The sequence below is a fragment of the Malaclemys terrapin genome, chromosome 1, assembly GCF_027887155.1.
Source record: "Malaclemys terrapin pileata isolate rMalTer1 chromosome 1, rMalTer1.hap1, whole genome shotgun sequence".
Classification (NCBI taxonomy): Eukaryota; Metazoa; Chordata; order Testudines; family Emydidae; genus Malaclemys; species Malaclemys terrapin.
In genome coordinates this window covers 87,020,992-87,042,101 of record NC_071505.1, presented here as the reverse complement: position 1 = coordinate 87,042,101, position 21,110 = coordinate 87,020,992, and the positions used below count along the sequence as shown (strand labels likewise).

The window sequence follows — 21,110 nt, the reverse complement described above, 5'->3', positions numbered from 1 at the left end:
AATCTCACCCTCAGAGATGTTTCAGTAAGTTTCTTTCACAGGCGGGATGCCTTCCTAGTCTGGGCACAATCCTTTCCCCTGGTACAGCCCTTGTTCCAGCTCAGGTGGTAGCTAGGGGATTTTCATGACTGCAGCCCTTTTGGGTCTGCTCCACCCACTTATATATCTTTTGCATAAGGCGGGAATCCTTTGTCCCTCTCTGGCTTCTCACCCCTCCTTCTCAATGGAAAAACACCAGGTTAAAGATGGATTCCAGTGCAGGTGGCATGATCACATGTCACTGTAAGACTTCATTACCCACTTGCCAGCATATATGTATACAGGAAGATTTGCAAGTAAAACAGAGACATCTACAGTCAATTGTCCTGGTTAATGGGAGCCATCAAGATTCCAAACCACCATTAATGGCCCACACTTTGCATAACTACAATAGGACCTCAGAGTTATATTTCATATTTCTAGTTTCAGATACAAGAGTGATACATTTATACAAGTAGGATGACCACACTCAGTAGATAAGCTTTGTAATGATACCTTACAAGAGACCTTTTGCATGAAGCATATTCCAGTTACATTATATTTACAGCATTAGCATATTTTCATGAAATCATATAGAGTGCAACATCACATTCACAACCCGGGAAAGATGGACTTTTGGCTGCCTAAGTTGCCTGTAGGGACCCAATCTGGAAAGCAGCCTCTGAGCACACCTACCAGATTGGGGCCTCAGGTGAGTTCACACAAAACAGGTGGCGGGGGGGGGGGAGGAGAGGAGGGTATCAACCACTGTTATATCTTTGTGGATAGAGTACTTAACCAGGCTCTGTGAGTCGTCTGTCCCCCGCAGTTCAAGTTCCCCCTTCTGAGGGAAGAAGGGATGTGAACAGGGATTGCCACATTGCACGGGATTGCCATAACCACTTGGCTATGGAGCCATCTTTCTCTAGCCCAATCAATATGTAAATATTGCATTGTAACAAAGTGGAACAACTTCAGCAGGAGAGCTTGAGGGAGACCCACCTCCGACTATTCATAGGCTAGTGGTCAGGGCAGTCTCCTGCTATGTGGTAGATCCCTATACAAATCCCTTCTCTCTTCAGGCAGAGGTGGTACATGAAGTGGGGGTCTTCCACATCCCAGGTGAGTACCCTATCCACTAAGATGAAGATTGCAAGGGAGCAGTTCCTCCTTCCACCCCACCTTGTTTTGTTTCAGGTCCTGCACCTACTGCCTAACTTCCCCCAGTTTGTGGATCACTAGCAGAGCTCCGCGTAGCCTAGACTTAGACACCAATCTTCAAGAGAGGGACGGGGCTTAGGATTTATCCCTCTGGTCGGTGTCTCCCATTGGCTAGCTTAGGTAGCTTGCATGCTAGCTTTGTCAATCGCATTCTTAGGTGCCTGTCTCTCCCCATTCAGTGTATAAGTGCCTAGGCACCTAAGAGGGCTTTTGGATCACAATGTTGTTCCAGTGATTGCCTAGGCAGTTAAGCGCTAGGCAGTGTGACCCCGAGCATTGTAACACCTATGTCCCTTTGTGAATCTTGCCCACAATATCTTGTGGGATGTACTCAGTCCGTCGCAGATTAAGGACCTAAGAGGCAACCATGTGCCCATTGCACTCAGTGAAATCTCTAAATGATGTCAGCTGGACCAGGACTGACCCCTACTTCCTTAGCAATTGGTTGAAACAGATAGACTGTTGTTTTCAGACTGCCAACACACTTCTGCTGGCATGTATCAGTGGCTGACTGAAAAGGGAGGGAGTGCTCACTGTCCCTTTGCTGAAGTATGCAGGTGCCAGATCACCAGGTTTTCTAATGACCACAATCAGCTTCTATCTCCCCCATTACCCTGCTTGTGTTTTCCAGGAAGAAGCTCTTCAGTTTGACTACGAGACCGTGATGCTGCAGTGCACGGAGACCTTTGATGATGAAGATTTGTAAATACAGGTGTCTCCGTTAATGAAAACATTACAGAGCATTGTTTGACGTGCCTGGCCCGTGAAAAGATGCACCCGTTTCAGTGAGCTGCTTCAGGGCATGGATGGAGAAACTGTGTTGAAATGATTTGTTACTGTTTACTGTACATTCCCTCATCAGTGCTTTTGTGCATCAGTTACATAATTTATATGTTAAAATGTTTTAGGTTACAGCTATTTATAAAGTTTTAAAGAAAAGAGATGGTGTAGTGCATCTGTTTTCGTTTGACTGGTTTTGTTTGGGGGGGGGTTGTTTTGTTTTTGTACAGTGGACTTTGCATTTCATCAGCAATAAGGTTTTGTCAGATCTCTTGTTTTTACAAACCAAGGACCAACGCCAAAATCAAAAAGTATTACATGTGCAGAAAAACTTTCATGTCATGTACAAATGGGGGGAGGGTAATGTGTACTGATCTAATATATCAACTTGGCCACTAATCATGTCTCATATTCTTAGCATTTATGGCCAGAAGGGACCATTAGATTATCTAGTCTGACCTCCTGTGTATCACAGGTCATTAAATTGCACCCACTTACCCCTGTATTGAGCCCACTAAACACATTTGACTAATGTATAATTTGTGTTTGGTCACAAGGCATAAGTTCTAGAAAGGCATCCTGTCTTAATTTGACAACATCAAGAGATGGAGAATCCACCGCTTCCCTTGGTAGTTTGTTCCATGGTTACTTACCCTCACTTAAAAAAATTGTGCCTCATTTCTAACTTGAATTTTTCTGGCTTCAGCTTCCAGTCCTTAGTTTATGTTCTGCCTTTCTCTTCAAGATTAAAGAACCCTTTAGTACCTGGTACTTTCTCCCTGTGCTTATACACTATAACCAAATCACCTCTCAAGCTTCTTTTTGATAAATTAAACCGATTGAACTCTTAAGTCTCTCAAGATAAGGCATTTTCTCCAGCCCTCTTAATCATTTTTGTGGCTATTTTCTGCACACTCTCAAATTTTTCAGCAGCTTTTTAAAAACGTGGAAACTCCTTTTTTTTGGAGGGGCTGGGAATGCATCAGTAAAAAACTGCAGCCAGTGATGGTTGGGATAGTCAGCAATCTCACCTAACGATGAGCTAAAAACAAACAAAAAACAAAACAGGATTGGCCAAATGTGCTCAAGCAATCTGCTCTGTTCGGTGCATCATTGACAGGTTGCTGAAGAAGAACGATGCATAGAAATCTTCTCTCAAAATAGTGAAGAAATAATTCTCTTTTGCACTTGCAAAGCACCTTTCAGTCAGAGATCTCAAAGTGCTTTACCAACATGTGAATTAATCATCATCCAGTTCATACGTAACCTAAGGCCCAGAGCAGTTAGGTGACCTTGCCCACAGTAAGTCTCTGGCAGAACTGGAAATAAAGCACAGCAGTGCCATCTCCTAGGTCCCTGCTCTAACCAATAGATTAGTAGTTCCCAAACTGTGGCCCTCAGCAAGCACAAGGCACATCATAACATGGAGACCCACCCATGACTCCACATCTGTCTCTGTGCCCACCCCCACAACTTAGAGTGGCATTGGCCCCCCCCTTCCAGCAGCATAGGGCCCTTTCCCCCTTCAAGAGGGACAGTAGCTGTGGTCCCCAACTTTCCCTGAAGAGGCAGGGGTGGTAGCATGGGGGGTCCCCAATATCTTAGCAACCAGAGTGCATCAGCCTGGGGGGGGGGTGAGCCAGACCCACTACACACATCTACCACACATGGTCCTGTCTACTGGTGTTGGCAGGGGCGCCCCAGAGTAGTGGGGTCTTGGAGTTAACATCCCATTAGGATAAACAGGGCACTCACAACTCTCTGAGCTATTGTTTGAGGCCCTCTGCAAATTCAGGCAGATGTCACTCAGTTCACATTTTTGAGTTTTTCGTTGCAGCCATGAAGGCTAAAAATCATTTTAAAAAAAATGAAACCTGATAGAGTTTACTCCTGGGGGAATTTTGTGCCACTGTACAAATGCAGAATTAATGTCCCCCACAGATCCCCCTACCCCCTGCAAAATAATTGATTCTGACGGGGAGGCAAAGGGAAGTTGCAATTACACCTTTTGCCCACCAAAGGCTGATGTGCCAGAAGAGAGGACAGCTGGCTATGGGCCAGGACAGGCAACCGCTGCAAGGGAGGGGGCAGAGGCTGCACCCTGCCTGCGGGGGCCAGATGAGGAGGCATGGGCTATTGGGGGGAGTGGACTGAGTGGGGCACACGGGACTGCTGGGAGGGTCACACACAGTGGTTCACAAGGACTAGTGGGGGGGCAGACTGAGCAGGGACACAGGAGCTATTGGCGTGACAACATTGAGCCAGGGCTGAATGGTAGTGCGGGGTGCAGAGCCACATGGGGACAGGGGCAGCAAAGCCTGGCTGATTGAGGGTGCAGGGACACCTGGAGACGGGAGGTGGGGGTGCAGGGCCACATGGGGATAAGGGCAGCTGTGCCTAGCTAAATGGTGAGTGGAGGTGCAGGCACACACGGGGATGGGGGCAGATGTGCCTGACTGAATAGGAGAGGCTAGGGGTCAGCCAGAGGCTGCATTGGGGAGGCTCCTCCCACCCCCAAAAAACCTGTTCCATAGTTCTCCCTCCACACTCACACCCAACAACCATCCAGATTAACTCCCAGGCTCTTTCCCATCAATCACTTCCCTCTCCCTCAGCTCCTCCATTACTCCTGACTCCCGCAAGCCTTTGCACTGCTTCTGAGGGATGCAGGAAATACGTTTCTTCTTTGAGTGATTGCTCATGTGCATTCCACAATAGGCGTGCATGCTCACCACGTGCACCAGCGCCGGAAGTTTTTCCCTTATCAGTACCCATAGGGGAGCACCCCAGCGACCCCTGGAGTGGCGCCACCATGATGCGGATAAGGGGCGTTGCACGCTCGTCCCACCCTCAGTTCCTTCTTGCCACCAGTGAAGGTGCTTCGGAACTGCTCTGCTCCAGCTCTGCTGTAGCTTTCCCTCTTGGACTCTGTTAGTTCATAGTTATTAGTGCCTGTAGTTTAAAAAAAAAAAAAGTTTTAGTTAGAGTTAGTTTAGTGCGCCTGGGTCGGGGCATGCCCTGTGCCCCGGGCTTTAAGTCATGCAACACTTGCAAATGGCCCATGCCCGCGAGTCATCTGCACACGGACTGTTTACGCTCTCTGGGGGAAACTCAGCTCAGCGATCGCTGCAAGATTTGCAAATCCTTCAAACCTCGGACCAAGAAGGAGCGGGACATTTGGCTCCGAGCCATTTTGATGGAGTCAGCCCTAACCCCAACACTGCTGCACCGCTCTGAGTCGGCACCAAGCACCACGGCATCAGTGCACGGTGACCCAACGGTGCCCTACACCAGTCGGCACCGCTCCCTGTCCACGGAACACTCCAAAAAGGCAAAGAAGAGGTCTTCACCATAGCACCAGAGCAAGAGTGGGGCAGAGACTAGACCCATGTTGGGCAGCTCTCGGTCCCCATCGGCCTCGCAGCCTCCGACTTAAGTTGAACGGAGTATCCCGGCCCACTCCGAGCCGGCCTCCCCGGATGCCAGTGGCCACATTTGGGTGCCCTCCATGCCATAGGCCCAGGTGGCTCAAGACATTATGTCTTTGCCGGTACCGGTAGCACTGCCGTTGTCGGCTCCCCAGTCCAGAGGCAAGCCACCGCTCAGACCCCCGCAGTCGCCGCCTGGATGGTACCGCTCATGGTTGAGGGAAGGTTCCCAATGCCATTCCCCGCTCAGTGACCCCCATGCGCAGTCTGCGCTGGTCCCTGTCGACCCCCACCAGGTTGTCTGGCTGGGTACCGACTGGCAGAGGTTCCAGGCACCACTCCGCCTTGAGGGAACGTACACCTCACAAAGAGAGTGTGCCCCGTCGAGACCAGGACAGACGGCAGGTGCAGTGGCACTGGGCTCCTTGGCCAGTGCCATGGTACCAATGGGCCCCGACACAGCCTCTGGTGGTGGCTCGCTCAGTGGCTGGAGCCTCGGAAAGACCGTCGGCCTCCCTTTCTCAGCCTCCAAGAAAGGAGTCGGTGGAGCATTCATCCCTGGTCCCGTGCTCAGAAGGGGTCCAAGTGGTGGGACCTGCGGCACCAGTGGGGATGCAGAGTACCACACCCCCATCCTCGTCCTCCTCCGATGAGGCAATCACAGCCCCTCCTCCGCCTGTCCCGCAGAAGGACATGAAAGCCCACCAAGAGCTGTTGAAAAGGGTGGCATCAAGCCTCAACCTAAAGCTGAGGAGGTGGAGGAACCCTTGGACTCCCTCTTCAACATGCTCTTGGCTCCGGCACTGGGCAGGGTGGCTAAGATCTGGAACACCTTGTGGCAAACCTCGGCTTCCTTGCCCCCCATCTCTAAGAGGGCGGAACAGAAGTATTTCATGCCCACCAAGGAGTGCGAATATCTGTATACCCACCCCATCCCCAACTCTCTAGCGATGGAGTCGGTCAACCATAGGGAGTGGCAACGTCAACCCACTCCTACTCCTAAAAATAAGGACTCAAGGAGACTAGATCTATCTGGTAGAAACGTTTATTCATCCTCGAGCTTCCAACTGAGGGTGGCGAATCACCAAGCCCTGCTGGGTAGATACGATTTCAATTTGTGGGGCTCCCTGCCCAAATTTGCGGACTCCCTCCAGGAGTGTGATAAGAAAGAGTTCAAGGCTCTTGTTGAGGAGGGCACGGCTGCTGCCAGGGCGGCAGCTTCAGGCAGCCTCGGATGCCGTAGATACGGCTGCAAGGTCTATGCCTCCGCGGTGTCCATGAGGAGAGTGTCATGGCTCCTGCTGTCTGGATTGCCTAGCGAGGCACAGAACTCCTTACAGGACCTTCCGTTTGATGGCAAGGCCCTGTTTGCGGAACAAACAGACGTGAAGTTACATGGCCTGAAGGACTCCCACATGGTATTAAAAATCCCTGGCATCTATGTCCCGGCCCCAGCCAGGACCAAGTTTAAACCGCAGCAGGCTCCCAGTCAGGCCACCCACTCCAGATATGAGCCCTCTAATAAAAAGTCAAGGGACTTTAAAAAGTGCCCGCAAAGTCAATCCCGGCCTGGACCCTCTAAGGGTAAACAGGCAGGAAAGCGCCAGTTTGATGGGACGCCTGGGGGCGACTTCCCAGGTCATACCAGGGATCCACCCGCAATAAAGCTTCCCTTCTCCAACCGGTTGTGTGCTTTTCTTCTGGAGTGGTCGCGGCTGGACTGATGGGTCCTCAACACCGTCTCCCAGAGCTACACCCTCCAGCTTACTTCTACCCCACCCACGCACCCTCCATCCCCATCCCTCTTCAGGGACACCTCTCACAAGAGCCTACTCAAGCAGGAGGGGAGGCAGCTCCTTGGCTTAGGAGCAGTGGAGTTGGTGCCAGCGCAGTTCAGACACAAAGGGTTCTACTCCCACTATTTCCTTATCCCGAAGGCCAAAGGGGGGCTCAGGCCCATTCTGGACCTGAGAGGCCTGAACCAGTACATGGTAAAGCTCAAGTTTCACATGGTCTCTCTATCCTCCATCATCCCCTCCCTGGATCCCGGGGACTGGTACGCCGCCCTCGATCTACAGGACGCGTACTTCCACATTCATATATTCGAGGGACACAGGCGTTTCCTCCGTTTCACGGTTGGGCAGGAGCACTACCAGTTCACTGTACTCCCGTTTGGCCTATCCATGGCTTCCAGGGTATTCACAAAGTGTATGTCTGGGTTTAGTGGCCTACCTCAGATGTCAGGGGGTCCAGATCTTTCCCTACCTCGACGACTGGTTGGTCAAGGGCAGCTCCAGGTCGCAGGTACAGGATCACGTATCACTCCTCCCATTCACATACACTACACTGGGCCTGTTGGTAAACGACACCAAGTCCATGTTAGTTCCAGTGCAGCGCATAAAGTTCATTGGGTCAATTCTGGATGCAACGTCAGCCAAAGCCTCCCTCCCACTGGACAGATTCGAAACCCTAAGGGAGCTCATCAGAACAGTCACAAGGTTGCCCATGACCACAGCCAGAGCATGCCTCCAACTCCTGGGTCATATGTCAGCATGCACATACGTGGTTCATCACACCAGACTCAGGATGAGGCCCCTCCAGCTCTGGTTGGCCTCCGTATTCTCCCAGTCCAAAGACAGGATGGACAAAATCCTCACTGCCTGAACTGGTGATAGCCTTCCTGTACTGGTGGCCCTCCCCGGGAAACATGCTCCAAGGGGTCCCATTCAGGGGCCAACCCCCGTCTGCGGAATTGGTGTCCGACACATCAGACCTAGGGTGGGGAGCCCATGTGGGAAACCTCCAGACCCAAGGTCTGTGGTCCGCACAGGACCTTGCCCTGCACGTACATGTCAAGGAGCTCAGGGTGGTCCATCTGTCATGTGTGGCCTTCCACTCGCACCTGGCAGGCAGAGTGATCAGGGTTCTCACGGACAACACGGCCTCGATGTTCTACATCAACAGGCAAGGCGGGGCCCCCCTCAGCCCTCTGCCAGGAAAGTGCTCAGACTGTGGGACTTAGAATCATTGAATAGAATCATTGAATATCAGGGTTGGAGGGGAGCTCAGGAGATCATCTAGTCCAACCCCCTGCTCAAAGCAGGACCAATCCCTAACTAAATCATCCCAGCCAGGGCTTTGTCAAGCCTGACCTTAAAAACCTTTAAGGAAGGAGATTCCACCACCTCCCTAGGTAACCCATTCCAGTGCTTCACCACCCTCCTAGTGAAAAAGCTTTTCCTAATGTCCAATCTAAACCTTCCCCACTGCAACTTGAGAGCATTGCTCCTTGTTCTGTCATCTGCTACCACTGAGAACAGTCTAGATCCGTCCTCTTTGGAACCCCCCTTTCAGGTGGTTGAAAGCAGCTATCAAATCCTCCCTCATTCTTCTCTTCTGCAGACTAAATAATCCCAGTTCCCTCAGCCTCTCCTCATAAGTCATGTGTTCCAGCCTCCTTAATAATTTTTGTTGCCCTCCGCTGGACTCTTTCCAATTTTTCCACATCCTTCTTGTAGTGTGGGGCCCAAAACTGGACACAGTACTCCAGATGAGGCCTCACCGATGTCGAATAGAGGGGAATGATCACGTCCCTCGATCTGCTGGAAATGCCCCTACTTATACAACCTGAAATGCTGTTAGCCTTCTTGGCAACAAGGACCTCCTTCTCTTTTGGGTGTACAGTTACAGTACATAATACAATGGGGTGCTGATCCATGGATAAGCAATACTGCAATGCAAAGAAAGAGTACTGAATAATAATTATACCGGTGAATCGGGCATGTCTGGCCAACTGATTAGGGAAAAGGCGGTGAGGTTGCAGAATGCTGCACTGAAGTATATTTAGATGTCCATGTCTCATGAAGGCAAAAGAATATGCTCATTTGATGGACATCATCTGTCAGCTCAAAACACTCCTAGCGCTGCTTACATAAGAATACGTGAAATAGGGAGGGAAGTTGAAGTTGAGAGGAAGAAGAAATGGAAACAGCTTGCTCTTTTCCACCTAACGCAGCCTGGAGTTCTTTACGGCCAGCGAGTCGGGAGCTTGCTAAAGTCAACGTTTTCCAAAGCTTTGGCACAAATGTAATGCTGACATAGCAGGTGCGACCCCACTGACGTCAATGAAGCTGTGTCAGCTTATGCCAGGGCTACATTTGGGCCTTAATCTTTGGTAGGGAGGGAAGCTCAGAGAGATCTTTCATTCATTATACTCTCCTGACAGAGCCACTTTTATAACCGCTAGCCCACGCTGAAACGGGTTTATCTAGCATACACAAACAGCCTCTCCAGATATCGCTCAGCACAGAGCCCCTGAGCAAAACGCTGCCACTTTCATCCCATCTAAAGTCACGATTTAGCTCTTCAGCAAGGCATGGCCAATAGGGTCACAAAGTTTCCCATGGATTATGTTTGGCCGCCCTTTGTGTATGTTCTCATTGTGATGCCAGGAGGAGACCCTTGCAAAACCCTGATGCATCCAGAGGAGGATGTACAGTATATGCCCCTTTAGGGCACCCTCACCCAAAAGGTCAGACTAAAAAGGCATTCATTTCTATTTAGATTGCATGGCCTGTTCCCTGCTCAGTCTTTGGAGAAGATGGTCTCAGAGGAAAGACATGTTTGCCGACAAGAAGCAGCTTCTCAAGGAACGTAGGCACAGCAGGGCGGCGGATGGCTCAAGGGGCGGTTGGTAATGAGATATGAAGCCTTTCATCTCTAAGTCACTAGTCTAAAATTGGCCCCCGGTTGTTAGTAACGGAAAGTTACCATCTGACACTGGCTCGGTGACCTAGTATATATGAAACGAGTTAGCAGGTCTCTACCCAACGCCTGCATAGCCCATGATATTTACCTGGAAGCCCATCACTTACTGGCCATCTGGAACTCTCGGGCAGATCGGCTGAGCCGGGACTTCGCCTCTCAGCACGAGTGGACACTGCACCCAGAGGTGGTGCACAGGATTTTCCAAACGCGGGGCACTCCCCAAGTGGACCTGTTCGCGACCCGGCAAAACCCCCGGTGTCCCCACTTCTGCTCAGGGCGGGGAGGGGGGGCGTGGGGGCGATCTCTGATGCCTTTCTTCTGCCCTGGTTGGGCCAATTTTTCTATGCCTTTCCCCTGATTCCCCTGATCGGCAGGGTCTTGGAAAAGATAAAAACAGACAGGGCCCGGGTCCTCCTGATCGCCTCGGCATGGCCCAGGCAACATTGGTTCGGGACTCTCACGAGCCTGGCAGTTGCCCTGCTGTGGCAGTTGCCAACCCGCCCAGACCTGCTCTCCCAGGACCAAGGTTAACTTCTCCACCCCAACCTACCGGCACTCCACCTCATGGCGTGGCTGCTCCATGGTTAGGCCGGGAGGAGAGGACTTGCTCAGAAGGGGTTCAGCACATGCTCCTGGAGAGCAGGTGTCCCTCCATGCATCAGGCCTACCTGGCAAAATGGTCTTGGTTTTCCCGGTGGGCTGCTGATCGGGGCGTCTCACTCGTGGCTGCTCCGATCCAGATTATATTAGACTACCTCCTTCATCTTAGAGCCCAGGGCCTAGCGTCCTCGTCCATCAAGGTACACTTGGCGGCCATATCGGCTTTCCACCCGCCAGTGCAGGGTTACACGATATTCTCTCATGCCATGACTGGCCGATTCCTTAAGGGTTTGGATCGCCTCTTCCCGTATGTTAGGCCCCTAGTCCCACAGTGGACCTGAACTTGGTGCTGGCCAGGTTAACTGGACGTACATTTGAACTGTTGGCCACATGCTCCTGGTCACACCTCTCATGGAAGATAGCCTTCCTGGTGGCAATCACGTTCACTAGATGGGTCTCGGAGCTCCAGGCCCTGACCTCCGAACCCCCGTACATAGTGTTCCATAAGGATAAGGTACAGCTCCGACTACCATCCTTCATTCCTTCCTAAGGTGGTCTACGCCTACTATATGGGCCAGGACATCTTCCTGCCGGTGCTCTGTCCCATACCTCACGTGTCCAGTGAGGAGTGCCGCTTCCACATGCTAGATGTGAGACGGGCTCTGGCTTGTTACCTAGAATGTACAAAACCATTCAGGAAATCTTCACAACTGTTCATCGCCTCAGCCGAACGCATGAGAGGCCGGCCGATTTCCACTCAGCAGCTCTCCAACTGGATCACCTCGTGTATCCGTACTTGTTATGACCTGGTAGGAGTCCCCCCACTGCCGATTGTGAGGGCACACTCAACCAGGGTGCAGGCCTCGTTGGCTGCCTTTCTGGCCCATGTCCCTATTCAGGACATCTGTAGGGCTGCCACATGGTCATCGGTTCACACGTTCACCTCGTATTATGCGATCATCTCCCAAACCAGGGGGGATGCTGGGTTCAGCAGGACTGTGCTCTGTCCTGAGTGTCTGTGAACTCCTACCCACCTCCAACAGATATAGCTTGAAATCACCTCTTGTGGAATGCACATAAGCAATCACTCGAAGAAGAAAAGACAGTTACCTTTTCCGTAACTGGTGTTCTTCAAGATGTGTTGCTCATGTCCATTCGATATCCCACCCTCCTTCCCCTCTGTCGGAGTTGTCTGGCAAGAAGGAATGGATGGTGGGGGGAGCGCGCAGCGCCACTCCAAGGGTCATTAGGGGCGCTCCCCTACTGGTACTGCTAAGGGAAAAACTTCCAGCACCGGTGAACGTGGCGAGCACGCACATCTATTGTGGAATGGACATGAGCAATACATCTCGAAGAACTCCAGTTACGGAAAGGTAATTGTCTTTTCTGTACTGTAATTTAAATGAATTATTACTCAGAGTTCTGTATTAATATGCCTAGTAAGGAATCTATTTGTCAAAAAACATTTCCTGAATCTTTTTTGTTGTCTGTATTGTTACAGACATACTTGCTGACAGGCATTTTGAAATAAATTACCAACATAATTGAAACTGCCATGATTATATTGTGTTATTTTGACAAATAAAATATGCAGAATTTTGCAGAATTTTAAAATATTGTGCACAGACTTTTTAGGCACAGAATTTTTAATTTTTTGGCACAGAATTCCCCAAGAGGTTCCTGCTTGACAACAGGAACAGGGACCCTAGGCATTGACTATAGGCCTAGATTCACAAAGGTGCTTAGGCATGATACTGAGCAATGCACCGCCTAACTTTGGGGGCCTACGAACTCACAGGAACATACTGATTCACAAAGCCTGAGTTAGGTGGCTAGGATCCCTATATACTGAATGGGGAGATAAGTGCAATGCACAAGAGCCAACACCGTAGGCACGGAGCTGCCTAAGCTAGTCAATGGGAGATGCCAATCAGAGGAATGTGTCCTAAGCCCCATGCCTGCCCAGAGATAGGCACCGAACTCTGGGCAGCAGGGATGCGTCTATTTCTGCTAGCGATTCATGAACAGGAGCCTCTCTCCTGGAATCAACTGGCTTAGGCATCTAAATCATTTCTTGAGGGAATGAGTTAGGCTCCTACCTCACATCACACAAAATGTCCGGGGGGGCGGGGGGGCCCACCTCATAGCTTTCAGCCCAGTGGTTTGAGCACTCACCTGGGATGTGGGACACCTGGGTTCAAATCCTCTCTCTCTTCCTCAGGTGGAGAGAGGAGGAAATTGAAGCTGGTGGGTGCTCTAGCTGCTAGGCTGAAAGACCAAAGCAGGTCCCGCATGCGACTTAGGCAGACAAATGCCTATCTTGCCCCTGTTCATGGATCACACTAGGGTTTAGGCAGGAGATGGGCACCTGGCTGCCTAAGGGGAGGTAGCAGAGCACATGCCCAGAGGCAGAAACTTAGGCACCTAGGGAATTTTTACCCTGGGCGGGCAGGGGGAATAACTTAGGTGCTGAGTGAGTTTAGGCACCTGAAGAGTTCAGTAGTTTTGTGGATCACAGCAGAGCCAAAACAGGGACTTAGGTGCCTAAACCCAGACTTAAGCAACTCAGTACCTTTGTGAATCCAGGCCACAGTGCATGTGTGTTAATCCAGCACTGACAGCCAGACATGAAACACACTGCATGCGGCTGAATACTAAGCAAAGCTGAATGAACAAGAACTGCTTGCATGTTAGTAGCAAATGGAGAAGTTCTGTCCCATACCCTTTTTTTTTTTTTTTTTTTTTAAACAGAGCATCTTACATACATAGCACCACACACTGCTTTACAGGGACAGGATCAGTTTTAAGGTAAGGCTTGAAGGTGAAGTTTAAATCAAGGATGGACCTGGGTAGGGAAGGAGCTTTGTGGAAGGAGGCTAAAAACAGTAACGGACACCACAGAAAAATGAAGAGAAGGTTATTTTGTTTCTCCAACTGAATGATTATCTATTGAGCACCAATAGTGTGTGGTCTGTATCTAACAAGCAGGAGGGACAGTCCGTATCACACAGAGCCTACAGTGTAAATGGACAGCACACAGTGCTAACATACAATGCATCAGGTGAGCTGAGGGTCACTATCACAACACAGGGAAGGATTTTTAGTTTCTGTCCTGGACATTTTTGATTTTTTTACAGAGAGTCAGTTTGGCAGATGTGAGATGGTCGATTTCACAAGAGATGCAAGGATCTGAAAACATAGGGTGGCAGGCTGGGACACTTGGGGAGGAAGGGAGTTTGAGGCAGATGGGCAGCAGGGAAGAAGGCAGGAAGAAAACAGTGGGCAATGCAAACAGAAGTGGGAGGGTAGGTTACACAGCATGCATCCGAAGAAGTGGGCTGTAATCCACGAAAGCTTATGCTCCAATAAATTTGTTAGTCTCTAAGGTGCCACAAGTATTCCTGTTCTCCTTTTTACAGCTGCAAAAGGTTATAACTGGAGCATATGATGATGGCCTCTAGAAATTAAACACAGGGAGAGAGTAATAATTCATTACAGCTCTGCTACAGACTTAGAGTGCGGAGATTTCTCTTTGTAGATGTGAGAATTAGCTAACAATAAAGCCATAGAAGCTAGAACACAAAACGGGACAGCTAGTTACATGCAAACACATTTCATGGCCTGTGTTATACAGGAGGTCAGACTAGAGGATCACAATGTTCCTTTCTGGCCGTGAAATCTATTTCTACAAGGCCAGCAACAGTCTTTGCCTATAGCTCATTTACTAGATGCCTGTACAGTGCCTAATGGCCTCCCACCTGGCTGAGGCCCTAGGCATTACCACAATATAAAACAATAAACAAGAAGAGGCAATATGTTTGACAGTGAAGCTGGTGTTTCACAGGCAAGCTAAAGCTCTGGTCTAGATCCCACAAATTCTGTTTTACTCTGAGGATGCAGATTTCAATTTACAGTATGTATCATATGTCTACACTACAAAATTAGGTCGAATTTATAGAAGTCGATTTTTTAGGAAGCGATTTTATACAGTCGATTGTGTGTCCCCCCACTAAGCACATTAAGTCAGCAGAGTGCGTCCACGCTACCATGGCTAGCATCGACTTTCAGAGTGTTGCACTGTGGGTAGCTATCCCACAGTTCCCGCAGTCTCCGCCGCCCATTTGAATTCTGGGTTAAGCTCCCAATGCCTGATGGGGCAAAAACATTGTCGCCGGTGGTTTTGGGTACATGTCGTCAGTCGCCCCTCCCTCCGTGAAAACAACGTCAGACAATCGTTTCGCACCTTTTTTCCATGAGGACGCCATACTGCTTTCAGCAGATGGTGCAGTAGGACTGCTAACCGTCGTCATCAAACGACCGCTTCCGCTGCAACTCTGCTGTCCTGGTGCCATGAATACACCTCACAGGTCCTCTGGTCATTCTGAATAAATATCTATTCTTGTGACATCCACTGCAACTCTGCTCTCCAGCTGTCCTGGTGCCATGAATCCACCTCACAGGTCCTCTATATGATCGTCATCATCCACCGCTTCTGCTGCAACTCTGCTCTCCTGCTCTTGTCTCGCCATACCACAGTGTAGCAGGGTGCTGGTGTAAAAGCACCTAATTACCTCTGCTCAGCCAGCTCCAATCAAGAGAAATAGGTTGGGGCTAGTGAAACAGACCTGATGCCTGGCCTGGGGATTGGCTCCACCTGCGGGCCTGACAAGCCAGCAGTTATAAGGGCTGGGAGCCAGAAGAAAAGCCCAGCAAGGGAAAGGTCAGTCTCCTAGCTGCGGGCTGACTGCTTGGAAAAGAGGGAACTAACCCTGTAAGCCTTGTATATAGCTCAACACTGGTGGTGGGAGAACTGTGTGTGTAAATAAAGCCACACGTGCTGCATAACTGGAAGTCTCCCTGCACTTTATTGGGACAGCCAGCGGGTTCTGGAAGAGGGGCATGACAGAGAACCTGCCACACACGGCAAGCGTGCAGCCCTCTCAGCTAACGGACACCACTGCTGTTGTGTCCTGGTGCTGCTTGCAGCAGATGGCGCAATAGGTTTGCAAAACTGGTCTTCCAACCACTGCTTCCGCTGCCACTCTACTCTCCTGCTCTTGTCTCGATCGATAGCGAATTTCTCCATGTTGGCTGTCATGGGCTCCCACTTCCGCTGCAACTCTGCTCTCCTGAATCCACCTCGCAGGTCCTCTCATCGTTCTCTATAAATGTCTATTCTCGTGGCATCTCTCTATAACTATCTATTCTCGTGGCATCTGTCGTCAGCCACCGCTTCCGCTGCAACTCTGCTCTCCTGCAGACGCCACACCACGGCAAGCATGGAGCTTGCTCAGATCACCGCAGCAGTTATGAACATTGTAAACACCTTGCGCATTATCCTGCAGTATGTTCAGAACCAGAACCTGCAAAAGCAGGTGAAGAGGCGAAGGCAGCGCAGTGACGAGAGTGATGAGGACATGGACACAGACTTCTCTCAAAGAACAGGCCCCAGCAATGTAGACATCCTGGTGGCAATGGGGCAGGCTCATGCCGTGGAATGCTGATTCTGGGCCCGTGCAACAAGCACAGACTGGTGGGACTGCATAGTGTTGCAGGTCTGGGATGACTCCCAGTGGCTGCGAAACTTTTGCATGTCTAAGGGCACTTTCATGGAACTTTGTGACTTGCTTTCCCCTACCCTGAAGTGCAAGAATACCAAGATGAGAGCAGCCCTCACAGTTCACAAGCGAGTGGCAATAGCCCTCTGGAAGCTTGCAATGTCAGACAGCTACCAGTCAGGAGGGAATCAATTTGGAGTGGGCAAATCTACTGTGGGGGCTGCTGTGATCCAAGTAGCCAATGCAATCACTGAGCTGCTGCTATCAAGGGTAGTGACTCTGGGAAATGTGCAGGTCATAGTGGATGGCTTTGCTGCAATGGGATTCCCTAACTGTGGTGGGGCGATAGACGGAACTCATATCCCTATCTTGGGACTGGTGCACCAAGGCAGCCAGTACATAAACCGAAAGGGGTACTTTTCAATGGTGGATCATAAGGGACATTTCACCACATCAATGTGGGATGGCTGGGAAAGGTACATGACGCTCGCATCTTTAGGAACTCTGGTCTGTGTGAACGGCTGCAGCAAGGGACTTACTTTCCAGACTAGAAAATAACCGTTGGGGATGTTGAAATGCCTATAGTTATCCTTGGGGACCCAGCCTACCCCTTAATGCCATGGCTCATGAAGCCATACACAGGCACCCTGGACAGTAGTCAGGAGCTGTTCTACTATAGGCTGAGCAAGTGCAGAATGATGGTAGAATGTGCCTTTGGACATTTAAAAGCGCGCTGGCGCAGTTTACTGACTCGGTTAGACCTCAGCGAAACCAATATTCCCATTGTTATTACTGCTTGCTGTGTGCTCCATAATATCTGTGAGAGTAAGGGGGAGATGTTTATGGCGGGGTGGGAGGTTGAGGCAAATCACCTGGCTGCTGATTACGCACAGCCCGATACCAGGGTGGTTAGAAGAGAACAGCAAGGTGCGCTGCGCATCAGAGACGCTTTGAAAACCAGTTTCATGACTGGCCAGGCTACGGTGTGAAAGTTCTGTTTGTTTCTCCTTGATGAAAACCCACCCCCTTGGTTCCCGCTACTTCCCTGTAACCCAGACGACCTCCCCCCTTCGATCACCACTTGCAGAGGCAATAAAGTCATAGTTGTTTCAAATTCATGCATTCTTTATTAATTCGTCACACAAATAGGGGGATAACTGCCAAGGTAGCTCTGGAGGGGTGAGGGAGTAGGGAAGCACTGGGTGGGGTGGGGGAGGAGGGCAGGACAAGGCCACACTGCACTTCAAAACTTATTGAATACCGGCCTTTTGTTGCTTGGGCAGTCCTCTGGAGTGGAGTGGTTGGGAGCCCTGAGGCTTCCCCCCCCCCACCGTGTTCTTGGGCATCTGGGTGAGGAGGCTATGGAACTTGGGGAGGAGGGCGGGCGGTTACACAGGGGCTGCAGCGGCGGTCTGTGCTCCTGCTGCCTTTCCTGCAGCTCAACCATACGCCGGAGCATATCAGTTTGATCCTCCAGTAGCCTCAGCATTGCATCCTGCCTCCTCTCATCATGCTTCCGCCACCTCTCCTCTTGCTCCTGCCACCTGTCCTCGCATTCATTTTGTGCTTTCCTGGACTCTGACATTGTCTGCCTCCACGCATTTTGCTGAGCTCTTTCAGTGCAGGCGGACTGCATGAGCTCAGAGAACATTTCATTGTGAGAGCGTTTTTTTTGCCTTCTTATCTGTGCTAGCCTCTGGGATGGAGATGATGGGGGAGCATTGAAACATTTGCAGCTGCGGGAGGAAAAAAAAGGGAGAGTAGTATTTAAAAAGACATTTTAGAGAACAATGGGTAGACTCTTTCACGGTGAACCAAGCTGTTAACATTACATAGCACATGTGCTTTCGGTACAAGGTCACATTTTGCCTCTTATATTGAGGGCCTGCCGGTTTGGTGTGAGAGATCACACACACAGGGCCAGGCAACAGAATTCGGCTTGCAGGCAGCCATGGTAAGCCACAGTCTTTTGGCTTCTTTAACCTTCATTACATGTGAGAGTGAATGTCACCTTAATAAAATTCCCCTATTTCAACCAGGTGACCATGAATGATATCACTCTCCTGAGGATAACACAGAGAGATAAAGAACGGATGTTGCTTGAATGCATTCCAATAGCTATACCGCAAATGCATCCCAAGTCTTTAGGGCAAATTAATCATTAAACACGCTTGCTTTTAAACCATGTATTTTATTTACAAAGGTGCCTTCTCTGCCTTCAAGGTCCAGGAGCCCGCCTTGCGAGGGTTGGGAGGGTATTGTCTCCAGGGTGATAAACAGTTCCTGGCTGTTGGGGAGAACGGTTTCTCCGCTTGCCTGCTTTGCACTACCCTCCTCCTCCTCATCTTCCTTGTCCCCAAAATCCTCATCCCTGTTGCGTGAGACTCCCTCCTTGCAGGAGTCCATGAACAGGGGTGGGGTAGTGGTGGGGCACCCCCTAGAATGGCATGCAGCTCATCATAGAAGCGGTATGTCTGGGGCTCTGACCCGGAGAGGCCGTTTGCCTCTTTGGTTTTTTGGTAGGCTTGCCTGAGCTCCTTAAGTTTCATGCGGCACTGCTGCGGGTCCCTGTTATAGCCTCTGTCCTTCATGCCCTTGGAGATTTTTTCAAATATTTTGGCATTTTGTCTTTTGGAATGGAGTTCTGATAGCATGGATTCGTCTCCTCATACAGCGATCAGATCCAGTACCTACCGTTCGGTCCATGTTGGAGCTCTTTTGCGATTCTGGGACTCCATGGTCACCTCTGCTGATGAGCTCTGCACGGTCACCTGTGCTGATCAGCTCACCACGCTGGCCAAACAGGAAATGAAATTCAAAAGTTCGCGGGGATTTTCCTGTCTACCTGGCCAGTGCATCTGAGTTGAGAGTGCTGTCCAGAGCGGTCACAATGGAGCACTCTGGGATAGCTCCCGGAGGCCAATACCCTCGAACTGCATCCACACTACCCCAAATTTGACCCGGTGATGTCGATTTCAATGCTAATCCCCTTGTTGGGGAGGAGTACAGAAATTGATTTTAAGAGCCCTTTAAGTCGTCAAAAATGGCTTCATCGTGTAGACGGGTGCAGGGTTAAATCAATCTAACATTGCTAAATTCGACCTAAACTCGTAGTGTAGACCAGGGCAGAGAAACATATACGAGATTTTGCTGTGAATTGAAATCTATGCTTATGTACCTCAAGTAATTTGAATCAATAATAGGGAGTGTTTTTGACAGAGTTTACAACTGGCAGAATTTGATTTTTTTAAATAATTTTGATGGATAATGTCAATGTTTATTTTTAAAGTATTTTTATTTTTATCAATCAGTTTTCACAGTTGAGGGAAATTATGTGGCATGGCAGACAATTATTTAATGACAATAGAGCTTGAGATTCAAAAAGTTAAAGCTTTATAAACCATTAAAACACAAGTTTTCAACATCACACCAAAAATACAAAGTAAATATCCTTAAATCAAACTCTAATTAGTTCTCAAGCAGCATTTTTCTTATTTTGTCTATCTATACATTTCAGTTATCAATAGAAACATTTTGTTGTTGGTTTTCTGTGTATGGTGAAATTGACATTTACCAATAAAAATCTAATCCTTCCAAATCTAGCTCCAACAAATATAACATCAGAGACTGAAAATGAAAAATTGCCTGATTAAAAATAAAGAAGTCTCCAGAGGTTTTACTCTGAAACAAGAGAGGAGATTTTCAGATAACACACACTAAATACTAATAGGACCAGATGAAATTTTGAAACCCTCTAGCATTCCATACCAAGAGTTTTCTGCCTCTTTTTGAATTCTTTTAAATAAGATCTAGGTTACATTTATTATTTGTAGTGCAGTAGTTCTTTAAAGGCCCAGTCAGGGATCTGGGCCTCATCGTGCTAGGTGTCATACAAACATAACAAACAACAACAAAAACAGGTGGATACAACAGACAGAATGGGGAAGATCAAGTTAACAGTGAGACAGTTATGCTAAGTGATACACAATGATCACTGCAGTGTTCATACAATGAAGAGTGACTCTCCGATATCATATTTTCTTTCTATCGGATCTAAATCAAATCTGTACCAGATTTTTCTTTCACATCATGCTATATATAAGCTCATTTAAATTAATGTTGCCCACTTCATGCCTACACTGCACACATAATATGCCTCCCTAAAACACAGTCTTCGAACTCTAGACTTTCAGCTCAATGAATTGTTAGGAAAACAAACTCTCATATCTGCAGTCTCCAAAATTACAAGGAGCCTATATAAACACTGAATCCTTACAGTACATTCCTCGTGTTCTGTTTCCATTCTATATGGTTCTATACGGTGATCCCAATTTAAACAATGGCAGTCCTGTAGGAAAATATCTCACACTGAAGCTTCCAAGATGTTAGTAGATAGTTTATCTAATATATCAGTCCTGGTCTCCCGCCTTCATGATCTGTAGTACGCCCTTCTGTTCTAGTCTTGGGTTCCCCAAACAGCTTTGCCAATGCACCTCAGTTTTGACCTGCAGCACCTCTGCTACTCCATCCTGAGCAAAGGCCTTGTGAGATTAATAGATTTTAAGGCCAGAGAGGACCACTGTGATTGACTCCTTTGACCTCCTGTTTAAGACAGGCCATAGGATTTCATTGTATTAATTCATGCGTCAAATTCAAGGGCAGTTTTTTAAAGGAAAACAAACACCCAATTTTGATTTTAAAGTTTCCAGTGGTGCAGAATCTATCACAAACCTTGTTC

The 21,110-nt window shown here is 49.1% G+C and overlaps 2 protein-coding genes across 2 annotated transcripts in view; one reads left to right on the top strand and one right to left on the bottom strand.

Moving 5' to 3' along the window:
* The window catches only part of STRA8 (stimulated by retinoic acid 8), a 33,124-nt gene extending 31,179 nt beyond the window's left edge, over positions 1 to 1,945 (top strand). Inside the window, exon 8 of the mRNA XM_054016216.1 lies at positions 1,871 to 1,945. Coding sequence (XP_053872191.1) covers positions 1,871 to 1,945 — 75 coding nt within the window. The remainder of the gene's footprint in view (positions 1 to 1,870) is intronic.
* A 17,803-nt stretch (positions 1,946 to 19,748) lies between these two features.
* The window catches only part of LOC128837714 (solute carrier family 23 member 1-like), a 69,319-nt gene continuing 67,957 nt past the window's right edge, over positions 19,749 to 21,110 (bottom strand). The window contains exon 12 of the mRNA XM_054029099.1: positions 19,749 to 21,110. This exon is cut by the window's right edge and continues 3,151 nt beyond it. The gene's annotated coding sequence lies outside the window, so the exon portion shown is untranslated.